Genomic DNA, 24,957 nt, shown 5'->3' on the forward strand with positions numbered 1-24,957 from the left:
TGTAGGGAGACCGTTGTCTGATGTAGATAAAACTATGTGGTAAACTTTTAAAGGCAAGACATAACTGCAATGAAAACGTTTCTTTAAATGAAGCAGCATGGATGGATTTCCAGAAAAATCTATATGCCTTAAGCAAGTGGGATATGGAAATTTTGGAGAATGATTTAGGCATTTTGACATCACAGTGGCAGTTTGGGAATAATCATTAAAGTCCCTTAAAAAATTGGAGGATATGGCTTTGGAATTTGCCGACAGGTGACTTGCCATGCTTTTTTACTAATCAACTTCTCATCCAGCCCCCTCTCCAAAATGTGACTCCACCTTTATCTTTCTTTAATGTTTAATTTGATGCAGTATTTCAAAACTTTATGGCTGCAAATGCATTCCTGTTTGCAAAAACCTCTTTTAGCATATGTTTTGTAGATTTGTTGTTCAAAAACTCATATGTGTCTTTGTCCATTGTACCCTTTATCAGACCCTTGGAAATATTGTGTAAAATTCCTGATAATATTCATCAACTAAACCTCTAGTATTATGTAATATCAATATTTATTTAGGAGAATGTTTAGACACCTAGAATTGTATGTTTTAGAGCTAAAAAAAAGTTTCTCGGTACTTGTCATAATTATTAAAAACCTCACTTTCTGTAACATACGAATTAGCATGAAAATAATTCTACTAAGTGAGTAAGACACCATAAATTAGGAATCCTTGCTTGGATCTACTACAAAAAGCACTTACATTTATTTTTAACAACCTCTCTTTCTCCCCCAATTAATCAAATAGGCAAATAGGGGGTTGACAGCTATCTTTTATCTCCCCACATCAAAGATTAACGGCAAGATTTGCTTCCAATAGGCATTACTGTGTGTGCAGGTCCAGAGACAGTGAATCGGACAGCAGGATCGACCACCTTGCATTGGGTCTGGGCCTAAAGACTTTGTATTCCTGATGCATGATTTTTAACAGTTTCTCGTCACGTTTCATTAATCATGTCAAGATCTGGCAGTAGAATAGCAGGTGTGTTACCCTAATGGCAGTAAATACTCCCTGCTTATTTAGCTCAGGGAGAGCAAGTGGTAGGAGGGGTCTGGTATACGTCCCACACACTCCACAGCCCCCTTTACACCATTCCTCATGGGCAGCGCATGTAAAACTAGGTGTAAACATGGGATTACCACAAAGGGGCAGATAGCCTGAAACAGTTGTGGGCAAAGGCAGTTTGTGTCTGGTTTACCTCCATGCCACTACTGTGTCCCTAATGAGGATATTATGATTAAGAGCCAATAGCAACTGAAAAGGGGCAGTGGAAGAGGCAACCAGATTCCATGGCCACCAGCACTTGTTCCAAGGAGTAGTTGGAGTAATGTGATATCCCTTGAATCCAGTCTATAACATGACTATTCTAGTTTTAAACATCTTAAATGTTTTTTTGTATTGCAGCCCACAAGTTTTATCTCAATGTCAACAGCGGCCCCCAGATGAAAAAAGGTTGGGCACCCCTGGTCTGTTTACAACAAAAAACATGGTGTTCAATGTTTTGATATGGAGGATAACAATCTGCATACTGAAAGTCTTCCAGTATTTCTTCCCAAGGAAATTGAATCCAGCTCAGGTTAAACAGGATGATGTTGGCCAATATCAGAAGTTAGCAGGGTAATCAAAGCACATGTTTCCTCCAAGGAGTGATACCTTTGGGCACATTTGCTGCATAATATTAGGATTGTTAAAATCCTAAGTAATATGTACAGCGGACCTTCACTTCAGACCACTGCTGGGTAATGTGTGGGCATTGCACTTAGATACATTCCTGTATATAGTTCAGATGTAGTTCTGCCTGAAAGTCATTCTTTCTGCTTCTCCTCCGAACCCAAAGCTCAGCAGGTTGTACTCCAGGTTTTTCCGTTTCCAGGAAGTGGGGAACGGTGCCTTGACAGCCCAGTTTTTGGCATGTAGAAGATTATTTTTGTGTGTCTGATTAAAGATCTATGTTTTAATACTTTATGTTCCTTTTTAAATTTAGAAAAAACTCTTGGAATGTATTGGCAGATTTTCTAGATGTGGTTCGCCAAGTTTTCCTTTTGTCATGCTCTGATAATGTATAACTTTTTTCATCTCGCGTATTATGAAAAAAAATGAAAGTCTGGAATAGACAGAGTTGTCCTAATTCCTTTGGTAAACTATTAATTTAAAATCTCTCTAGATTTTCATTTAAACTCAAAATCACATCCATTACGTGAAGAATTTTTTGAGCCTACAGCCTGGTCTACAGCTGAGCTCCAATCCATGGACCAACTGTTAGTAATCCCTTACGGAGAGAATAAGAGAAAATACGTTTCCATTCACTTTCTTGCATCTTGAATAACTTGTAGGTCATACAAGCAGCAGGGTCAGAGTTTTGCTGCCTTGCATGATGAAGTAGCATTTTATAAAGAAAGTTTCCATTTCCTGGATGTATTCTTCCATGTTCTCTCCAGTTTGCAGGGTAACAACATGACCTAAACAATTTATCCTGCTTAACTATTGTGTTGAGTTTGCTAACCATAGCTGACTTTGGAAGGAAGAGTGGTGGCAACTGTAAAGCATAAGAAGGGCAGCATGGTGGCTCAGAGTTTAGTGCTCTGGCCTTTCCAGCGCTAGGTCCCAGGTTTGAATCTTGGCCAGGACACTATCTGTATGGAGTTAGCAGGTTCTCCTTGTGTTTGCAGGGGTTTCATATGGGTACTCTGGTTTCCACCCACATCCCAAAAAAACATGTAGTTAGGTTAATTGACTACCCCCAAAAATTGACCTTGGACTGTATTAAGGACATTAGATTGTGAGACCCTTTGAGGAACAGCTAGTGACATGGCTATGGACTTTGTACAGCACTGCATAATATGATGGTGCTATATAAATACTGTATATTATTAATAGTAAATATAATTTTATATAATAAGTGAATGGTCAGGAAAACTGAAAATTGCAGACAAAAGCATAATTTTCAGTACTCAGTAGCAGCAGGTTTCAATTTATTGGTATAGGGTCCCATGGGGGATGGAACCTACCTATGTATATGGTACCATGAAGATAAGTCAGGAAAGGAAAACTACCAAATGTATTTAGAACAATTACAGAGGTAATTCTCTCAAACTATTTCCTGCTTCCAAATTGCATTTCCAACCCACGCATGGCACTAATAATGTGTCCTTTACCCCCAGTCACTGGAGATGGGTATTGCTGATGTTACCTCATTTAGGATAATCATGATGTTACTTTTCTCTTGTTAGGTTAGAGAAGTTTTTACTGCCACCAGAGTTACTAAGGTACCCTTCCATTCCACAACATATGAGACAAATAGACACAAAGTACCTAGTCAGGAAAACTAAATAATGAATTGCCATTTTTTTAAAGGAATATTATATTAGAATTGGCTACAGTTTGTTTTTGTTTTTTGTTTTTTTGTTCTAAAATATTGAAATTTGTGTTAACATTGCTTTTCAGTTTGGCTCTTGGTACTATTAGTGGTCATGCCCACCACTGTTCAGATCTATGTGTAATTTGGGTCGATGCACATGCTGACATCAACACCCCACTGACTACCTCATCAGGAAATCTTCATGGTCAGCCTGTGTCCTTTCTCTTGAGGGAGCTCCAAGACAAGGTAAAGTTAATTTAATTGACGTTGTTGTGGGTTGGTTTATTAGGTAGGTTATAATCCCTAGCTCGATAAGAATAATGGTCCTTGTTATACGTCTCTTGTGCTGACTAGCCTATTGGCTTCCTCGGGATCTGCAGGGATCATTATTTACAGGTTTTAGTTGATTTGAGCATAATATGTACCAGTGATATCATATGGGTGACTGACAGTATGAATTCAGTATAACATTTCTTGTTCAGTAACAGAAGATGTTATAACCTTTGTGCAGAGTTATACTAGCACCTCCATTCTGCCAAACTCAGCACAGAGGTTTGAACACCTTTAAATACCATCACCATCATCTAAAACATAGCCAGTCCGGCACTATATATACAGTTGGCAGGAAAGATTCCTCTCTACCAGTTGCAGGGCTAAACCTAGCCAACTCCATTTAAAATGTTTCAGCTTTACTCACATGTGGCCGACAATGGCTCTCACAGGCAGTGTCTCCCTCTTCCCTCTCAGCTGGGTTTGTTGGTTAATCTCTTCCATAGGAAAGGAAACATGGAGAAATATACCCCTTCCCTCAGATGACTCCTTAAACACACGTGTTGTTTTTGCTCAAGAGCAGGTGGCAAATTCTTTTATCTATAGAACAATTTTTATAAACACCAACATAATTACTTTTGAGTTCTGAAACAAATTTACACTTTTTTTTTTTTTTGTAGGTTCCTTTGATACCTGGATTTTCTTGGATAAAACCATGCATTTCCTCATTGGATATTGTATACATTGGTTTGCGTGATCTTGATGCAGCTGAACAGTGAGTTAAATAGTAACATATTTAAGTAAAAGTAAGCTGCATGCATTTAGCTCTCGAATACAGTTTTTAAACATTTTTAAATTTGTGTGTATATGTGTGTGTGTGTGTATGTGTATGTATGTGTGTGTATGTGTGTGTATGTGTGTGTATATATATATATATATATATATATATACACACACACACACACACACACGTGGAGTTAGAAATAACAGGAGGCTGATATTGTGCAGTTGGCAGTTGTGTCTGTTTGACTGTTGGGTTATGTTTGCTTGTCTGTCAGTTTTGTTTTAAACAGCTTTTTTTCCTTGCTGACCTCCAAGGGGGAGTGGTCAAGGCTTTGCAGGTGATTTAAGTTCCTGGGGCACTCATTTTGAGCTTGCTCACTGTTTGGCTTGTGAATGAAGTGGACTTTTAATCTAGTGGAGTTAGAAAAAACAGGAGTTTGAAAACAAAAGAAGTTAAATCCGTATAGTAACCACAAACTAAGTAAATGTTTATAACTCCTTGTAAACAAAAATTGTAACTGGGAAAATTAGTGGTAGCAAGGTGGAAGGTTTGGTTCAGTGCACAGTCTGTCACATGTATGCACAAATGGAGCAACAGCTCCTAGGTGAATACCTCTGTGACAAATGTGAGCAAGCCGCCTTTCCGGTATCTCGCATTGGAGAGCTGGAAAAGCGCATTGCAACACTGGATCACCTTGGGAGGGGTCTCCTGCTCACTGAGCAGGCAGTTAATGGATTGGATGTGGAGGGTGGAGAGGTTATTCAGGATGAACATGTAGGGAGTTTGGTTAATGTAACTAGAGGGAGTGGTAGGGGTACCCAGAAAAAGAAGGCCAGCCCTGGGTTTTAGCACCCCAACATGTTTGCAACAAGTTATGTGAAGATGTGCAGGTGGCAGACCCAGTGGTGGCAACTCCAGATGTTACTGCTACCCCTAACAGCCGGGAGAGCAGCACATCTAGTAGTGGTGGGGAGTCATAGGGGATTCAATTCATCAGAAGGCCTGATAGAATAGTTTGTTGCCCGGATCCCTTCAACCGAATGGTTTGCTGTCTCCCTGGTGCCAGAGTTTGGCATGTGGTGGACCAAGTGGACAAACTACTGGGAGGGGCTGGACAGGACCCAGCTGTCTTGGTCCATGTTGGAACCAATGACAATATAAATGGAAGATGGAGGATCCTTTAAAATCAGTTTAGGAAACTAGGTTTCAAGCTGAAGAAAAGGACCTCCAAGGCTATATTCTCTGGAATATTGCCTGTGCCATGCGCAACACAGGAAAGACAGAGGGAGCTTAGGCAGCTAAACGCATGGCCTAAGTCCTGGTGCAGAAGGGAAAGGTTTGGGTTCATAGAGCACTGGATTGACTGTTCATTGGGGTACAACCTGTATGCCAGAGATGGTTTGCATCTAAATGAAAGGGGGTTCGCCGTGCTAGGGGAAAGATTTAGGGGAATGGTGGAGGGATATTTAAACTAGGACGGGGGGTGGGACAGTCAAATAAGGTGGCAGAAAGGTTAGTCGGGTCACACTAGTGGAGGGTGGATTGGGGATAGTTGGGGGTAATTGTAAGGAGCTTCCCATGTTACAAATAAACATTGGATTGTGCAGTACTAGTTGTACATGAATGATGGTAAAAGCAGCAATAGTTTTAAAGAGCCTGTTCACCAATTCTGGAAGTCTAGCAAACAAGATAGGGGAGTTGGAAGCCTTAATGAGTGAGGAGAATTATGACTTGGCCAGGATTCAGCAATACCAACTATGTTCTTCCCATGACTGGGCTGTCAATATTCCTGGGTATACTCTTTCGGTGGTGGCGTCTGTCTGTATGTGAGAAGTGATCTAAAAGTGAATGTGAAAGAAGAAATTGCGGAGGGAACAAGCCAATGAGGTTGAGGCATTATGGGTGCAGTTGAATAACAAATAATGATTGGAGTCTTCTATAGGCCCCCTAGTGCTAAGGAAGAAATAGAAAATCAACTACTAGCACAGATAAAAAAAAGCAGCAAAAAGTGGAAGTGTTTTAATCATGGGAGATTTCAAGTACCCTGACATTAACTGAAGTAATGGCACTACAGGAACAGCAAAAGGGAGGAAATTTGTGAAATTAATACAAGATAATTTTATGGTACAGTTTATAGAGCTAGAAGTGAAACTCTGCTGGACCTAGTTCTTTTAACAATGCAGAGCTTTTAACAAATGTGCAAATAAAAGAGAATCTGGGTAGCAGTGACCATAACATGATTTCATTTAATGTAAGCTGTACGCAGGAAAGAGAAAAACATTTAATTTTAGGAGAGCAAATTTTCCATTATTAAGGGAGGCTCTTTGTTACTTGGACTGGGAGACAATATTGTCCTCAAAGAACACAGAACAGAAATGGGAATGTTTCAAGTCTGTTCTGCAAAAGCAAACTTAAAAATATATTCCAATGGGTACTAAGTTTAAGAGGCTAAAATTGAAACCCATGTGGCTTACAGATGATGTTAAAGCCATAAGGAACAAGAAAAGGGCATTCCAAAAATATAAAAATGAAGGATCACCTTCATCGTTTGAAACCTATAAAGAATATAACAAAAGATGTAAAAAGGAGATAAAATGTGCAAAACCTCAAAATGAAAGACAAACCCCCGAACATTTTTCAAATATATTAGCAAAAAGATCAGATCTGAGCATGTAGGCCCCTTAAAGGATGTAGTTGGGTTGATAACTGGGGATAAAGACAAGGCAGATTTACTAAACACTTTTTGAGCTCTGTGTACTCGAAGGAAATTGGCAGAGCTCAAGCCCAAATTCATATTAGCAATGTCACTGCCTTAAATGAGTCACAATGGCTCAGAATTGATATGATTGAGAAACAGCTGGGAAAAATTGGTTGACAAAGCACCAGGACCTGATGGATTACATCCACGTGTCCTCAAAGAGCTGAGCTCAGTTATTTCAAAGCCATTATTTCTAATTTTTAGAGACTCTTTTATGAGGAAGTAAGTAGACCGCCGTGGAATAGCAGTTGATATAGTGTACTTGGACTTTGCTAAAGCATTTGACACTGTACCCCACAGACGGTTAATATGAAAGTTAGGGTCGATAGGTTTAGAAAAGTCAATCTGTAAATGGATAGAGAACTGGCTTACAGATCGCATCCAGAGAGTTGTAATTATTGATTCATACTCTGAATGGTCTAAGGTTATTAGTGGTGTACAGCAAGGTTCAGTGTTGGGACCTTTACTGTTTAACATCTTTATAAATGTTATAGAATTTAGGATTAAAAGTACCATTTCTGTGTTTGCAGATGACACCAAACTATGTAATGGAATTAGGTCTATACAGGACGTCTATAATCTTCAAGCAGACCTTGATGTACTGTTTGATTGGGCCGCCAAGTGTCAAATGACATTTAGTATAGATAAATGTAAAATTTTGCACTTGGAGCTAACAAAATTCATGCTTCATGCTGTCATACATTTAGGGAGTCAGAAATTCAAAAGGATCCGGGGGTTCTGGTAGATCATAGACTTAATTAACAGCATGCAATGCCAAGCTGCAATATCTAAAGCTAGCAAAGTACTTTCTTGTATTAAAAGAGGAATAGACTGCAGAGATGGAGACATATTCCTGCCCCTGTACAAAGCATTGGTCAGACCACATCTAGAATATGCAGTCCAGTTTTGGGCACCAGTTCACAAAAGACATGTGGAATTGGAGAGAGTGCAGAGAAGGGCAACTAAATTAATAAAAGGAATGGAGGAACTCCGCTATGAGGAGAGATAAAAATATAAACGGTCCATATACAGAACTCTCTTCCCCATTTTACTTTGTGATCATTACAAAGAACAAGAGGGCACTCTTTGCGTCTGGAGGAAGAGAAGTTTAAGCTGCGGATAAGGATGGATTCTTCACTGTAAGGTGTGTAAAAATGTGGAATCGGCTCCCTCAGGATGTAGTTTCAGCAACTACTATAGACTGCTTTAAGAAAAAGCTGGATGTTTTTCTAGAAACACAGAATATAACTGGGTATTAAGGCTTTAAAGTAAAAATAACAGTGACTGTTGATCCAGGGAACATCCGATTTGCCTCATGGAATCAGGAATTTTTTTTTTTCCCCTGTTGAAGCAAATTGTACCAGGGTTTTTTTTGCCTTCCTCTGGACCAGCTATGTCTTATAGGGTTTTATATCTGGGATATGTTTATTACCCTAGTGGTTGAACTTGATGGACTTATGTCTTTTTTCGACCTCACCTACTATGTATCTGTGTAACATGCAAATATTTACCTGGTTGATGCTGCTATCAATGATCCTGATTTAATAAAGCTCTCCAAGGCTAGAGAGGATACTTTCATCAGTGAACCTGGGTGATCCAACAAACCTGGTATGGATCTGGTCCAGGATTAAAAACAATAGCTAACAAATGGTCACTGACATTTAGGAAATGCATTCCAGGTTTTTTGGATCACCCAGGTTCCCTGACAAAAGTTTATATTCTCCAGCCTTGGAGGGATTTATTAAATCAGCCCCGAAGTGTTTAGCAGGGGTTAGCAATGTGTTTAGCACTGCTGATATAAGAAGGCTGGATATGAAGGAGACACACAGCACTGGATGCACATCGTACACATCTTTGTACGATGCCGCTTGGACATCTCTAAATCATGCAAAGGTATTATTACTTAAAAAAAACAATAGAACAATAAGGATTTTTTTTTGTATTGTGGGGTGTCCGTTTTTCTAGGGATTATTTAACAAATTTTGAAAATGGGTAAGAGGTACTATGTACTCTAGTACTTGTTTACTAGGGTAAGGGGGACAGATATCAGGGATCCACTTTATTTAAAGAGGCTCCTAGATTACAACAGGCTTGCTGCTCACGGAAAGTCATTCCTACTCAAAACATTGTATATTTCCAAGATCAGCATTGGGATCCATAGAACAAACAGTAAACATACCTACCCTACATTTAAGGCAATTTATCTATTTTTTAAAACTTATCTAATTTTGCATATGACTTGCTTTGCATCTCTTTGGGCTCAGGTAGACATTGCTAAAAATATTTTCAATGATCACTGGCCATGGCAGTTCAAAAGTCATACTACTACTGAAGTTGACTGCAATTATGAGATTTACTTTTATTATGCTATAGATTTTGGAATAATATTAGAAACTTGTCATTTCAGATTTATTCTGAAGAAATATGACATAACATACTATTCAATGAGGCAAATTGATTGCATTGGAATACAGAAAGTTATGGAAAGATCATTTGAGCAACTATTGGGAAGGTATGTAATATATATATATATATAATATATATATATATATATATATATATATATATATAGATATATATATGATAAGATGTATAAGATTATAGATTTACTGTACCCCCCCCTGTCCTTTTTCTTTTTTTTCTTTGTTCTTAATGTTATATATGTGTTTTAAGAGTCATAATCCTCTCTGGTCATCTTTTGTACACATTTTCTTGGTTCTATTGTTATGTACTGTGAATTGGTATATTTATGACGGCATGGCAATAAAAAGATTTAAATATACATTTATGTACCTATTTTAAATGGGAAATACTGTATGTGCACATTAGAAGTGATAACAATTATTGATATACCCAAAGACAGTGTACATTTTTGTTGACATTTGCAGCTTATTGGACAGCCCCTCACAATTGCAAAGTTTCAGCCAAAATGAATATATAAAATGGACAGGCAACACAGACTTAAGAGGTTAATGACATTGTTTGACATAATAAAGCACTAAAGCAAGAACATTTCTAGTAATTTTGTTGCCACTATCACCCTTCCACCCTGATCCCAGGGCCTATCATGAGGCAAAGTAAGCCTCCAGAGGTCTGCACAGGAAATGCAAAGGGTGATTTGTCACTGGGGGTGGGTTTGTACAGTGTTAAAACCAGATCCTTTGCAGATAGGGAATGGAAGCAGTGAGTATGTGTATTAAAATATTAATTGCATGTGATAGCAGTGGTCCACCAAAGGATTCTTTGGACCTCCAGCAGGACACTCCAAGCCTGAATAACTATGTACAAGCACACACAGAAATACATAAATTCACATCTGTCTACACATGCAAAAGCAGTGGTCTCTAGCATTGGAGGGGGAGGGGAGCTAAGGTGGGACTGTAGAGATAAATTATTACATTGCAGTTTTGTATGAATATTCTTGTATAATACACTGGCAAACGGACACTTGCAGAAACAACCTCCTTGGTCTCTAGCAGCATTCCCTGGTTTCTCTCGCTGACTTACCTGCCACTGTTGTATCACTGTTGTAATGACATGGAGATAGGCAGGAAGAACTAGTAAGAGCTGGAGGGGTCAAAACAGGTTGACATTACCATCACTGTTGATTTCCCTGCAAACATTACTAGAAAATTTCTACTGAATAGAGCAGAATTCCTATGATGTGAACGACTATAAAAGTAGGTACTTTTAGGCTCTAATTTTGCAGGTCACTTATTTAGAAAGACATGAGAAAAAAAATAAATCCTTTAAAATAAATCCTAAAAAGTGGAGAAATAACCTTTTTTTGTGATGGAAATAACAAAATATACTGATTTAAAAAAAAAAAAAAAAAAAAAAAAAATTGTAGACAAAGAACGTAAAAGGCTGTTTATAAAGTGTTTCAATGATAAAACTGACAGTTTTATGAGGTGGAAATTTCTTCTGTTTTTTATTTAGTGTATATACAACCCACTGAGTAAACACAGTATAGGTATAGTAAACATGATGGCAACTTGCTTTTGTTTTATACAAGGTTCAATGATTAACTGTCGCTTGTAGATAAATATAAAACAGATGCTGAGAGAATTTCCAGCTTGATGGAAATTGCTTACTTGTATAGTCTCTTCTATAGTAAATGCATGTTCATGCAGGGTATATAAAAAATACAAACCTGATTTCACAGTACACACTACAGATCCAGTAGTCACAACCAGCACCCCTCAATTCATAATCTAAATCTTTTGTTAATTCGTTTTTAAGATGTATCCAACTAACATGAGAAAAGCTCCAACACTAAACAGTAAAGAAAACAAAAAATTGAACTAACATTCCCTTTTAAAAAATGCAGCCTGGTTCACCATGTGAATGTAACACTTCAGATACAAAAGTAGCAACAGTTTGGAAGATAATCATGTTCTCATTAAGTGGAGTATCTAAAAAGAAATTTAAGGCCCGTAGCTATAGTCCCTGAAGACTTGCAATCCTTTTTGGAGAAAGTTGTAATGTAAATCTGTTGCAACCAAAAGCAAGAGTCAGAGAAGAGAGTATAAGACTAGCCATTTTATGCAACTTAGCAGCTTGGCTTGAATACAATATTGGCCAAGGAAAGAAAAGGGTGTGCCAAATGTGTGGTCAGCCCTCTATAGATCATGTTTAAAGTGGGGGTGCAGAGCATATTGGCCATTCTTATCTGTCCAGAGATCTATAAACTGCAGACTCCCCCCTTGCCCCCCAAGATCTCTCCACATGGTCCCATCACCACAGTGGCCATTAGCACATGCATATTAGCCATTTGTCCTTCTTGCTTCTACAGCTTGCAGAGCCCCCCTTCTTAGTTCACATAGTCCCATCACATTTGCCATTCTTTCAGCTGCACAACCCCCCCACCCCAATGGTCTGCTTACATGGGTATTTTTTTTTTTTTTGTAAAATGAACAACAGTAACAAAAATTGGCCTATAACTGTTTAGCAGTAGAGCCTTAGTTGAAAACTATTTCATTTTAGATGGCTACCATTAACAGAAATGAGATATATATTCAATTTCATGGCATTGATAGCATTAAAATCAATAGACTGCCAAGTATAACCTACAGTTAAGTTCATAAATATTTGGACAGAGACAACTGGATCTGTACATTACCACCATTAATTTTAAAGGCAACAAACCAGATGCAGTTGAACTGCAGACTTTCAGCTTTAATTCAGTGGGTTGAACAAAAAGATTGCAAAAATGTGTGGAACTAAAGCCTTTTTAACACAATCACTTCATTTCAGGGGGTCAAAAGTAATTGGACAAATTAAAAAGCTGAAAATAAAATTTTCATTTCTAATACTTGGTTGAAAACCATTTGCTGGCAATGACAGCCTGTAGTCTTGAACTCATGGACATCACCAGATGCTGTGTTTCCTCCTTTTTAATGCTCTGCCGGGTCTTTACTGCATCGGCTTTCAGTTGCTGTTTGTGGGCCTTTCTGTCCAAAGTTTAGTCTTCAAAAAGTGAAATGCATGCTCAATTGGTTTCAGATCAGGTGACTGACTTGGCCATTCAATAATATACCACTTCTTTGCTTCAATAAACTCCTGGGTTGCTTTGGTTGTATGTTTTGGGTCATTGTCCATCTGTATTATGAAACCCCTCCCAATCAATTTGACTGCATTTAGCTGGATTTGAGCAGACAGTATGTCTCTGAACACCTCAGAATTCATTTGGCTTCTTATGTCCTGTGTCACATCATCGATAAACACTAGTGTCCCAGTGCCATTGGCAGCCATGCACGCCCAAGCAATCACAATGCCTCCGCCATGTTTTACAGATAATGTGGTATATGCTTTGGATCACGAGCTTCCACACCACCTCCATACTTTTTTCTTGCCATCATTCTCGTAAAGGTTGATTCTGGTACAAAGAATGTTTTTCCAGAACTGTGCTGGCTTTTTATTTATTTATTTATTTATTTATTTTTTGCAGTGCACCCTTTGCATTTACTTTCATGCAGTATTCTCTTTGATAGACTTGAATATCCATACACCTACCTCCTGGAGAGTGTTGTTCACTTGGTTGGCTGTTGTAAAGGGGTTTCTCTTCACCATGGAAATGATTCTGCGATCATCCACCACTGTTGTCTTCCGGGGACGTCCAGGTCTTTTGGCGTTGCTGAGTTCACCAGTGCATGATGTACCAAACTGTAGATTTTGCCAATCCTAATATTGTAGCAATTTATCGGATGGGTTTTTTCTGTTTTAGCAGCTTAAGAATGGCTTGTTTCACCTTTATGGAGAGCTCCTTTGACTGCATGTTGTCAAAATCTTCCACATACAAGCACCCCTCCCCCTCAAATCAACTCCAGGCCTTTTATCTGCCTAATTGATAATGACATGACGAAGGGATTGCCTACACAAGCCCATGAAATAGCCTTTGAGTCAATTGTCGAAATACTTTTGAGCCCCTAAAATGAAGTGATTGTGTAAAAAGGCTTTAGTTCTTCACATTTTAATGCAATCTTTTTGTTCGAGCCACTGAATTAAAGCTGAAATTCTGCAGTTCAACTGCATCTCAGTTGTTTCATTTAAAAAATTAATTCTGGTAATGTACAGAACCAAAATTAGAAAAAAGTTGTCTCAGTCCAAATATTTATGGACCTAGCGGTATACTGTCCATTGATTTTTAAAGAGAAGCAGCCTAATTTACCCTCAATAAAGACAATCTGTAGCATTTAAATATGTAAATAAAACCGTTGAAATATAATGAATCTGACTTTGTTTTTTCCTTAATAGGAGACAAAGACCAATTCATTTAAGCTTTGACATAGATGCATTTGATCCATCCTTGGCAGCCGCTACTGGAACACCAGTAATTGGAGGATTAACTTATAGGGAGGGCATCTATATTACAGAAGAAATACACAACACAGGTGAGTCTCAATAAAAAAAATCATGTAAAATTTGATGTGTGGTAGATGGAACATAACAATCTGTCTGATGTGTACCAATTTCTGTACCTGTATTCTTATTGGTGTCCACTATTTATTGTAGGTGGAGAATTAATAAATTGTACCCAAAAATTGTGCAAACAAATTACAATATCCAGCAATAGAAACAGTGAAAATAATGTGTGACTTGAACAATTATCTAAATTTGTGAAATACATAATACAATATCTGTTCTTTAAGCTGAACTCCAGCCTTACCTTACTTCTCTATTTGCAGATATTTTTTCTTATCTTTCACACAAGAAGCCTTATATGCTGCAGCATGTATCCTGAGCTCACTTCATTTCCTGTTTGATGGACTACTTTAGCCATTTGCATTACTTACTTCAGTCATCTTGACTCATGACAGTCCTGTGTGGATGTTACCTAGGGCAGACTACATTAGGAATGCCCCAAAATTAAGCCTAAAACAGGTATCCTTATTGATAGAAATCTGCATTCCTTTGTTGCACAGTGATCTTTTTTGGGAGAATGGCAAGTGGTGTGACATATGCCCATGGTCATGGGATAAACAATGGACAGTAATATTTTAGTTTGGATGGTTTTTTTTTTTAAGGACATCCTAAATATCACTATACATAGCAGTATGATGACATCAGAACAATATTGACATGTATGTATCATGGGCATTCAGATGCCAATTACATTTCTAGTAGTACCAATTTTGCAATTAGTCATATTTTTTTTAGTAGTTGAACACTGACAGGCGCTTACCTCACTGTCCACCACCTTTACCTAAATGTTCTTCTCGCACTGCAGGAAAGAAAAACTTTCATCTCTTGGGGTGGGAACAGAGTGGAAGCAGATTTTCAGCCACCAAAGCAGTGACAGAGGAGAATAAAACTCCCCTTTCATTGCCCACATATTTGCCTCATCTTCCTTATAGGGCCCTCCTCTGCCCCAGGGCTTTCCAGAAGAAGTAGGTGGGGATACATGACAGGTAATGCATGCTTAGATGTCTGCTGACTGTTTTATATTTAAAACAAATATTGAATAATGGACTGGGCTTAAGGAAGGAAGGTTTATGTGAAAAAAGGTATTTATCCTATTCAACCCTAAAGCGTACCTAAACTCACAAAATCAACTTTGGCTTATGGATAACATAAGCCCAAATTATAATCATCTGAATACTTTTTTCAGCTTGCTTTGACCTTTACCCCCCCCCAGTGGTAATCCCGACTGTGGCTGGAGTTGGAATCCACTTGCAAAAAGCGGTAACCCCGAGTCACACTCGGGGTAACTTTAGAAGCTCCTCTCACCTGTGCCCCGTGCTCCAGCGGCGATCGGACGATCCTGCTGTGATGCTGGGGCTTCTGTCCGTTGAGGGGGCATGGCTAGGCGGGAAATTTAAAAGCAGATTGACAAATAATCTGCTTTCAAATGCCACTCGGATCGCGGCCACGCCGCTGCTCGCATCTGCAGTTAGATGCGATGCGCCATGCAGGACTTCTACGTGGTGTATCACATCTAACTGCTGATTTGAGCAGCAATAGTAATTTCCGAGGGTTATGCCAGCAGCGATTTCCCGCTGGCATCACCCCTAAAATTTACTATAGCTGCTCGCATCACCCGAAAGATGTGACGCTTGCATCCTTCTGGTGATGCGAGCAGCCTTTGGTGGATTCAGGGGAGTGAGCTTTTAATTTTTTTTTAACAAAAAAACATAATAAAAGTACATATTTTAGTGCACCAGGCATCATTACCCAGTGCCCTGATTTACATTTTGCCCACTATTAGCCCTGACCTTGATCTGCCCTTTTGATGACTTTATAAATCACTTCCTGAATGTATCATTTGATCACTTTGTCTTTGACCTTGATTGTTCCTGACTGATTGCTGGAGACCACATGGCATCCAAAAGGCATCTCGCTGGGTTAACAAAAATTGTATTACACTCTTCAGGGTGTCATTGACGATGCACTACACCCACCTGTAGATGTCCGTTACCAATGCACTCCACGCTCTGTCTCAGGGTCCAACGCCTCCTCCTCCTCCTGCTGTTGCTGCTGCTGCCTGCCCAGTACTTTATTCACTATAATTGTATTACATACTTCTGGGTGTCATTAACGATGCACTACACTGATGTGGACTTTTTGATATATATATTTTGATATATAAGAAGGAATCATGATGTATACTATATACAAAGCTTTTGCCTCATACCAACAAAATACTTTTGTATCTACAGCTTTTGTTTTCCTGGGATAAGGCTTGTGACCAACTGACCATTGTTCACCATTTTTTAAATATCTGGAAAGCTGACTGCATTGTGAAGAGTGATTGTCCTGCAAATATCATTAGGTTTTTTTTGTGTAACTATAACCAAAGTGTAAAGAAAAAACAATAACAAAAATTACAATGACCAACTTATCAATAGGAAACAATGGCTAATAAACTGGGGCATTAGAGGAGATAGCCTGTATATCAGAGCCATGCATTGTTCGGGGCCATCAATGACTCTGGATTCCTGAAGGATCACTGTTTACATTTAATTACCTTTGTAATTACCGCTGTAATTCTTCACTCTGTATAAATACCACCACCTTTTCTGAATCAATCAGAACAATAACCATCTTTGATTGTTCTCACACATGTGTCACGAAAAACGCCATCTCTAACAAGAAGTCTCTGCTCTTTCAAGAGGGAACTACATTCATGTTCAACAACACCCAGCTCTAGATGTCAGTTACCCAATGCGCTCCACGCTTTGTCTCAGGGCCCACCACCTCATCCTGATGCTGCCGTCTGTCAGTGCTCTATTCACCATAATTATTTTTCACGCTTCTGGGTGTCATTGACGATGCACTACACCCAGCTCTAGATGGCAGTTACAAATGCGGTCCACGCTCCATCTCAGGAACCACTGCCTCCTCCAGATGCTGTTGCCGTCTGTCAGTACTACATTCACTATAATTGTATTACATACTTCTGGGTGTCTTTGGCGATGCACTACACCCACCTCTGGATGTCAGTTACCAATGCACTCCACGCTCCGTCTCAGGGCCCACCGTCTCCTCCTGATGCTGTTGCCGCCTGTCAGTACTTCATTCACTATACTTGTATTACACACTTTTGGGTGTCATTGACGATGCACTACACCCAGCTCTAGAAGCCAGTTACCAATGTGCTCCACGCTCTGTCTCGGGGTCACCGCCTCCTCCTGATACTGTTGCTGCTGCCGCCTGGTCGTGCTCCATTCACTATAAATGTTTTACAATTGTATTACACACTTCAATAAAGATTCTCTACACCCAGCTCTAGATGCCAGTTACCAATGCGCTCCACTCTTTGTCTCAGGGCCCAGCTCCTCCTCCTGATGCTTTTGCTGCTGCCCCCTGTCAGTGCTCCAATCACTTTAATTGTATTACAGACTTCTGGGTGTCATTGGCGATGCATTACACCCAGCTCTAGATGCCAGTCACAAATGCGGTCCACACTCTGTCTCAGGACCCACTGCCTCCTCCTGATGCTGTTGCTGCTGCCGCCTGTCAGTACTCACTCATTCACTAAAATTGTATTACACACTTCTGGGTGTCATTGACGATGCAATACACCCAGCTCTAGATGTCCTTTACCAATGTGCTCCACGCGTTCTCAGGGGCCCATTGCCTCCTCCTGATGCTGTTGCTGCTGCCGCCTGTTAGTACTCCATTCACTAAAATTGTATTACACACTTCTTGGTGTCATTGACGATGCAATACACCCAGCTCTAGATGTCCCTTACCAATGAGCTCCACTCTCTGTCTCAGGGCCCATTGCCTCCTCCTGATGCTGTTGCTGCTGCCGCCTTTCAAAATGCCATTCACTAAAATTATATTATGCACTTCTGGGTGTCATTGACGATGCAATACACCCAGCTCTAGATGTCCTTTACTAAAGCGCTCCACGCTCCGTCTCAGGGCCCACCGCCTCCTTCTGATGCTTTTTGGCGCCTGTCAGTACTCCATTCACTTTACTTGTATTACACACTTCTGGGTGTCATTGATGATGCACTACACCCAGCTCTAGATGCCAGTTACCAATGCTGTCGACGCACCTTCTCAGGGCCCACCGACTCCTCCTCCTGCTGTTGCTGCCGCCTGTCAGTACTCCATTCACAAAAATTGTATTACACACGTCAGGGTGGCATTGACGATGCAGCACACCTAGCTCTAGATACTAGTTACCAATGCGGACCACGCTCCGTCTCAGGGCCAAACTCCTCCTGCTGTTGCTATGGACCCCTGCCCAGTACTCCATTCACTATAATTGTATTACAAATTCTGGGTGTCATTGACGATGCAGTAAACCCAGCTCTAGATGCCAGTTACCAATGCTGTCCACGCACCTTCTCAGGGCCCACTGACTCCTCCTCCTGCTGTTGCTGCCGCCTGTCAGTACTCCATTCACAAAAATTGTATTACACACGTCAGGGTGGCATTGACGATGCAGTACACCCAGCTCTAGATGTCAGTTACCAATGCGCGCCGCATTTTTTCTCAGGGCCCACCGCCTCCTCCTGATGCTGTTGCTGCTGCCGCCTGTCAGTGCTCCATAACTATAATTGTATTGCAATCTTCTAGGTGTCATTGACAATGCACTACACCCAGCTCTAGATTCCAGTTACAGATGCGCTCCACACTCTGTCTCAGGGCCTACTGCCTTCTCCTGATGCTGTTGCTGCTGCTGCCGCCTGCCAGTACTCCATTTACTAAAATTGTATTACACACTTCTGGGTGTCATTGATGATGCACTACACCCAGCTCTTGATGTCCATTATCAATGCACTCCATGCTCTGTCTCAGGGCCCACTGCCTCCTCCTTATGGTATTGCTACCACCTGTCAGTACTCCATTTACAAAAATTATATTACACACTTCTGGGTGTCATTGCCGATGCACTACACCCAGCTCTAGATGCCATTTACCAATGCGGTCCACGCTCCATCTAAGGGCCCACCGCCTTCTCCCAATGCTGTTGTTGCTGCCGCCTGTCAGTACTCTATTCACTATAATTGTATTACACACTTCTGGGTGTCATTGACGATGTAGTACACCCAGCTCTAGATACCAGTTACAAATGCGCTCCACGCTCTGTCTCAGGGCCCACTGCCTCCTCCTGATGCTGTTGCTGCTGCCGCCTGCCAGTACTCCATTCATTAAAATTGTATTACACACTTCTGGGTGTCATTGACGATGCACCACACCCAGCTCTTGATGTCCGTTATCAATGCACTCCATGCTCTGTCCCAGGGCCCACCACTTCCTTCTGATGCTGTTGCTGCTGCCACCTGTCAGTACTCTATTCACTATAATTGTATTACACACTTTTGGGTTTCATTGCTGATGCACTACACCCAGCTATAGATGCCATTTAACAATGCGGTCCACGCTCCATCTAAGGGCCCACCGCCTGCTCCTGATGCTGTTGTTGCTGCCGCCTGTCAGTACTCTATTCACTATAATTGTATTACACACTTTTGGGTTTCATTGACGATGCACTACACCCAGCTCTAGATGCCAGTTACCAATGCAGTCTACGCTCCGTCTCAGGGCCCTCCACCTGCTGTTGCTGCTGCCGCCTGTCAGTACTCCATTCACTATAATTGTATTACACACTTCTGGGTGTCATTGATGATGGACTACATTAGGCTCTAGATGCCTGTTACCAATGTGGTCCACGCTCCGTCTAAGGGCCCACCGCCTTCTTCTGATTCTGTTGCAGCTGCCGCCTGTCAGTACTCTATTCACTATAATTGTATTACACACTTCTGGGTGTCATTGACGATGCATGACACCCAGCTCTAGATGCCGGTTACAAATGTGGTCCACGCTCCGTCTCAGAGCCCACTGCCTCCTCCTTATGCTGTTGCTGCTGCCTCTTGTCAGTACTCCATTCATTTTAACTGTATTACACACTTCTGGGTGTGTATGCACACAGCACTCCACTTCCATATTTCCTGTGCCTGTAAAACAGAACCGGTGACGCAGGACTAGAGAAGAAATCTCCTATCTACCCCCTCTTCCCGTAGGACAGCAACAATGACACAAATAGGGAAGCAGGAGTAGAAGGGGAATCCCCTGTCTATCCCCCTCCAGGATATGAACAAGAAGGAGACTCTTGTCTAAATTCATTATCCAGCCAATTCTTTCAATGGAGATGAAGGTATCTGATATTGCTCAATGGGGAAATGTGTAATGATAAATATAAAACTATTTTTGACCTACAGAGGCCACATCCTGCAAAATGAGCTTTGTGAAAACTTTGGATGACATGGATAGCCTGAAGGGTATACAACTGAAAAAAGGGTTGCATGCAAAGCAAAGGAATTTCTGAAAGTCTCAATGTGGAGGAACAGGGTAGTAGGTGCCTAATTGATGGAAAGAAACCAATCTATTGGCAGAACTGCTTGAAGGAGAACTCATGGAGGTTTTATCTGCAAGGTTCTGCTATTTGACTCCTTGAGCTGTTTTATATCTTTGGCTGACTTCATCAGTTTTCTTGAAATTGATATGAAGAACCACCTATTTAGCATTTTTCCTAAGGTACAGGGATAAGTACCCCCTGTGACAACAGGGTCTTCACTCTATCAAGAACAGGGCTTCTATATTGGCCCTGGGAAATTCATCCTTACTTCCTACTGGTAGTTCTGGCAACAGCATAATCCAGTTTATCACTGCAGAGGATCTCTCTCTCTCATAGGAAACAGTACCGACCTTGCTTGGAGATGGGGTCTGACACTCATGGCTTGAGTCCAAGCACTCCATGGGGGTAACTGCTAAAAGCATAATTCTGGCCACATATCTGACTTAGTCAATGGTTGTCTTTAGTAGAGAACCTGCTGACATCATCAGGTGAATAATTGCAGTCGATATCTCAGGTTTACTGAGCTTGATGAGTCTGCTGAATCAATACTCTGCCCAACTTCAATGGCTCCAGAGACTGAAATCTGTGCAGTGGCAGGTTTACAAACTGCACCAGCTGTTAAGACAATCTGTTTAAGATCAAGGTCTATACTCCTCTACGAAAAATCACAAAAAGACATGGCATACTATAGGGAGAACTATGGCTGGCAGAGACAGACCAGTTCCATTTTGGGCTGAGGTGGTCAGAAACATGTTAGCTTGGCGAGCTGGGAAAAATCTTTATTACAAAAAGTTGGTGCGCCACCTACCTTCTCTGACTAGGCTGGACATTTTTTCATTTTGTATATATTCATGCACTAACTAATGTGTTTGAACCAGCCATATAAAGACTGCATAGGAAGCCTGTTTGATAGGATGGAAATGCATGAACTTGGCTGTGTTACTTTATACCATGGAGTGTTTGTACTAGAACCTTCATGGCAGGATCACCAGGTAAGAGACACCCTTGCAGTGTATACACTTGATGAGAGAAGACTGAAATTCCTGCTTACAGCAAAGCAAATTGATGGCTTTATCAATGTTTTTGAAATACAGTTCTTTACTGTGTATTGTGACGGAAGAAATTAATAATGCATATTTCATGCAGTAACTACAATCTTTATAGAGTCTCCTTTAGGGGCTGTTATGTCTTTACCACTTGCATGTACACACCTCCACATTTGTGCATAATCACTTCAAGGGATGTTATTCCTTTCACTGTTGTAGGCACACACTTTGTATACAAATAGTATGTTGTCACTTTAAAGGCTGTGATCCCTTTTACTATTGTGGTCATTCACTATTTGTGTACCTTGTATCCATTATCTCTTGTAGCAAAGAAATTCAAAACACAACCATCAGCAGGAAAGTTGATGTTTGCCGTTTTCTGGGACTCTCAACGGCTTAAGCTACGTACACACGTCAGATTTTTATCGCCCGATAATCGGCATCGGCCAATTATAGGGCGAAAATCTGCCGTGTGTACAGTCGGTGTCGTCCATCGTCCGGACGACCGACCTACCGGATCCACGGACGATGGACGACAGCCGATCCTAATGAAAGGGAAGGGGAGGAGCGCGCAGCAGGGTGCCGCTCCGTCGCTTTCCCCCTCCCCTCTCCATAGAGCATGAACGGTGCTGTATGTACAGCACCGTTCATGCATCGTGCACTCCCTTGTCGTTGGAAAGGATCGTGAAAGATCCTTTCCAACGACAAAAATTGGCAGTGTGTACGCAGCTTTATTCTCCAAACCTTACAGAATGAGGAACAACTGTCACAGGTTGCAACATATTGTGACATGCTTCAGTGAGAATTTAATTGAGAATTGAAGCATGACAATGCCCACTCACACACTGCAGCCCACACATTGGACAACAACAATTTTGTTTTTGGAACTGTTATAATTTGAATTATAAAAAAAGTTTGGGAACTTTGTAGACCCCCTTGTGTATGTGTGTATGTATGTGAATATAAATATATATATATTGTGTATTGTTTATTTGTTAGAATAATGTGTAATTTGTTTGGGTTTATTTCAGGGATGCTGTCAGCACTAGATTTGGTAGAAGTAAACCCAAATCTTGGAGCCACCTCTTATGAAGTTAAGGCAACAACAAACCTTGCAGTAGATGTTATTGCTTCAAGTCTTGGTCAAACAAGAGAGTGCACTCAAACAAATATAGATGAGCTCCCTACACCTACAGCATTTGAAACGGAAAACGAAGAACAAATAAGGATTTAGAAGATAAAGCCATGCTTGTCCGCACCTAAATGTAGCTGAAATTGACCTTTTTAGTGCCTAGTAATGCTTTGGCAAAAAATAAAGATTCACTGAATAAGATATGGGAGTCATTAAACACCAACATATTTTTTGAAACAACCAAATAATCAAAATGACAAATGTATCTCTATTGGGTTATGTATGAGCTTAAACAGCTATCAGGTTTGTTTTAAATATGTAAATTTGTTTATTAAATGCTTGACATTAAAACACTTGTTTTAGCTGCTAGTTTTTAACTTTACAAGATGTATAATGTTAAACAATGAATTGAGTACATTTTTATAAGCCCTTTATCTTATTAATAAATGTGTTCTCACATTGCTTTAATAGATTAATGCAAAAGAAAAACAAAATTGTAAGATAATGAGAAATTAGCTAGAAAAACATCCAGTACTAGAAAGCATAGATTTTATCATAACCATAAAGCATTGCAAAATAAAGGTTAAACAATATGCTTATTATTTTTTCAATTGCTTTTCCATTCTACAGGATTGCCACATAGTTAAATTCAAATCAAAAGTTATTCTACCATCACAGAGAGGTAAAAAAATAAAAATGCTTTAAGTCCCCTATATGAAAAAAGTTTGGGTAAGCCAACACCCTGGGTTGAAATCTGTTTATTAGAAACTACTTCTATTTCTCTTCTTTTTTAAAGAGCAAGTGGGTGTTTTGGGCTTAAATAATAACAAATTTGAATTAAATAGTTAAGTTGCATAAATTACAATTCTTGTACCCCCACTTAGGGGGTATAGCAGATATGAAGTACACCAGAGTTCTTTAAGATCACAGGTATCCAATGGTCTCATGTAACTTGGCACATTTCCTCTATTTGGCTTCCTCATGGGAAGTGGTGACCTTTTACAGATACTGTTAAAGAAGATAGGTGTGATATTCGCACGATCAGTACATCCTACTAGGAAGCAGAACCATCAGGGTCAAAGACCAGTGGAGATATGTTTTGACACCCAGTGGAATAACAGCACTCCGACACCAATTCCTTATTGGGCCATCTGAGCAGCTTAAGGACGAACTGGCCTGGGTGGGGGTGCCCAAGTCCCTGAATGACCTGATCCGCCTGGCCACCCAGATTGACCAGAGACTTAGAGAGTGTAAACAGTTCCTCCAGACCCCTCAGCCCAGGGGGATTATGTCTCGATCTCTGCAGTCCACTCCTCTTTTTTAATACAAGAAAGTATTTTACTAGCTTTATAAATTTCAGCTTGACATTGCATGCTGCTATTAAGTCTATGATCTACCAGTAGCCCCAGATCCTTTTCCATTTCTGACTCCCCCAAATGTACTCACCTTAGACAGTATGAAGCAGTATGGACAGTATGAATTCAGTTCCATTACAATGTCCAGGCACTACAGACTTGTCCCCATTCATCACCTGTAGTGCCCTGTGTTGTTGGATAGAATTTCTCTATCCAAAAACACATAATACATAAGCAATCGCTGTTGCCGTGCTGTGCCTTACTATGTATTCTTGGATAGAGTTTCTCTATCCAAGAAGACAGGGCACTACAAGGTATGAATAGGGACAAGTCCCCATTCATCACCTCTAGTGCCTAGGGATCGTAGTGGAACTGCAAAGGTAATCTGCAGTTCAGTTTCCCACGTGATGTCACAATGGAGCTGAACTGCAGATTACTTCTGCAGTTCCACTACAATCTCTGGGCACTTGGGAAACTGAACTGCAAATTACTTCTGCAGTTCCACTATATTGTCTAGACACTACACACTACAATGTCTAGACACTACAGGTGATGAATGGGGACAAGTCCCCATTCATCACCTGTAGTGCACTGTATCCTTGGATAGAGAAACTCTATCCAAGAATACATAATAGAAGCACAGCACGGAAACAGCGATTCTCAAAACAGAATTCTCGCACTATTGACTTCAGTGGTTTTCGAATTCTGCATTTTATCACCCAGAGAATTTCTCACTATTCGATCGAATAGCTGTCGAATCGAATAGTGAGCAATTCGACCAACACTAGTCTCTACATTCTGTTGCCTGATTCCATGCAGGACCTGCTAAAGCAGGAGTCTTTACAAATTAAAGTTGTGGACTTTATCCGGAGGTGTGATGAATGAGCTCCTTAATGAGCT

General features: G+C 40.4%; 1 protein-coding gene across 6 annotated transcripts in view; it reads left to right on the top strand.

Annotated features, from left to right (window-relative positions):
- Nucleotides 1-23,301, top strand: part of ARG2 (arginase 2) — a 155,881-nt gene extending 132,580 nt beyond the window's left edge. For 2 of the 6 annotated variants that reach the window (XM_072428266.1, XM_072428268.1), the window contains 5 exons: nucleotides 3,484-3,643; nucleotides 4,348-4,442; nucleotides 9,617-9,721; nucleotides 13,966-14,102; nucleotides 22,602-23,301. In XM_072428266.1, coding sequence (XP_072284367.1) covers nucleotides 3,484-3,643; nucleotides 4,348-4,442; nucleotides 9,617-9,721; nucleotides 13,966-14,102; nucleotides 22,602-22,804 — 700 coding nt within the window. In that variant the 3' untranslated portion in view covers nucleotides 22,805-23,301. Of the gene's footprint in view, nucleotides 1-3,483; nucleotides 3,644-4,347; nucleotides 4,443-9,616; nucleotides 9,722-13,965; nucleotides 14,103-14,396; nucleotides 14,594-14,938; nucleotides 15,120-22,601 lie in introns of those variants that run through there. The other 4 variants (XR_011923002.1, XM_072428267.1, XM_072428270.1 and 1 more) reach the window with 4 other exon arrangements.
- The last annotated feature ends 1,656 nt before the right edge of the window (nucleotides 23,302-24,957 follow it).

This window comes from Pyxicephalus adspersus, chromosome 12 (assembly GCF_032062135.1).
Source record: "Pyxicephalus adspersus chromosome 12, UCB_Pads_2.0, whole genome shotgun sequence".
NCBI classification, from domain to species: domain Eukaryota; kingdom Metazoa; phylum Chordata; class Amphibia; order Anura; family Pyxicephalidae; genus Pyxicephalus; species Pyxicephalus adspersus.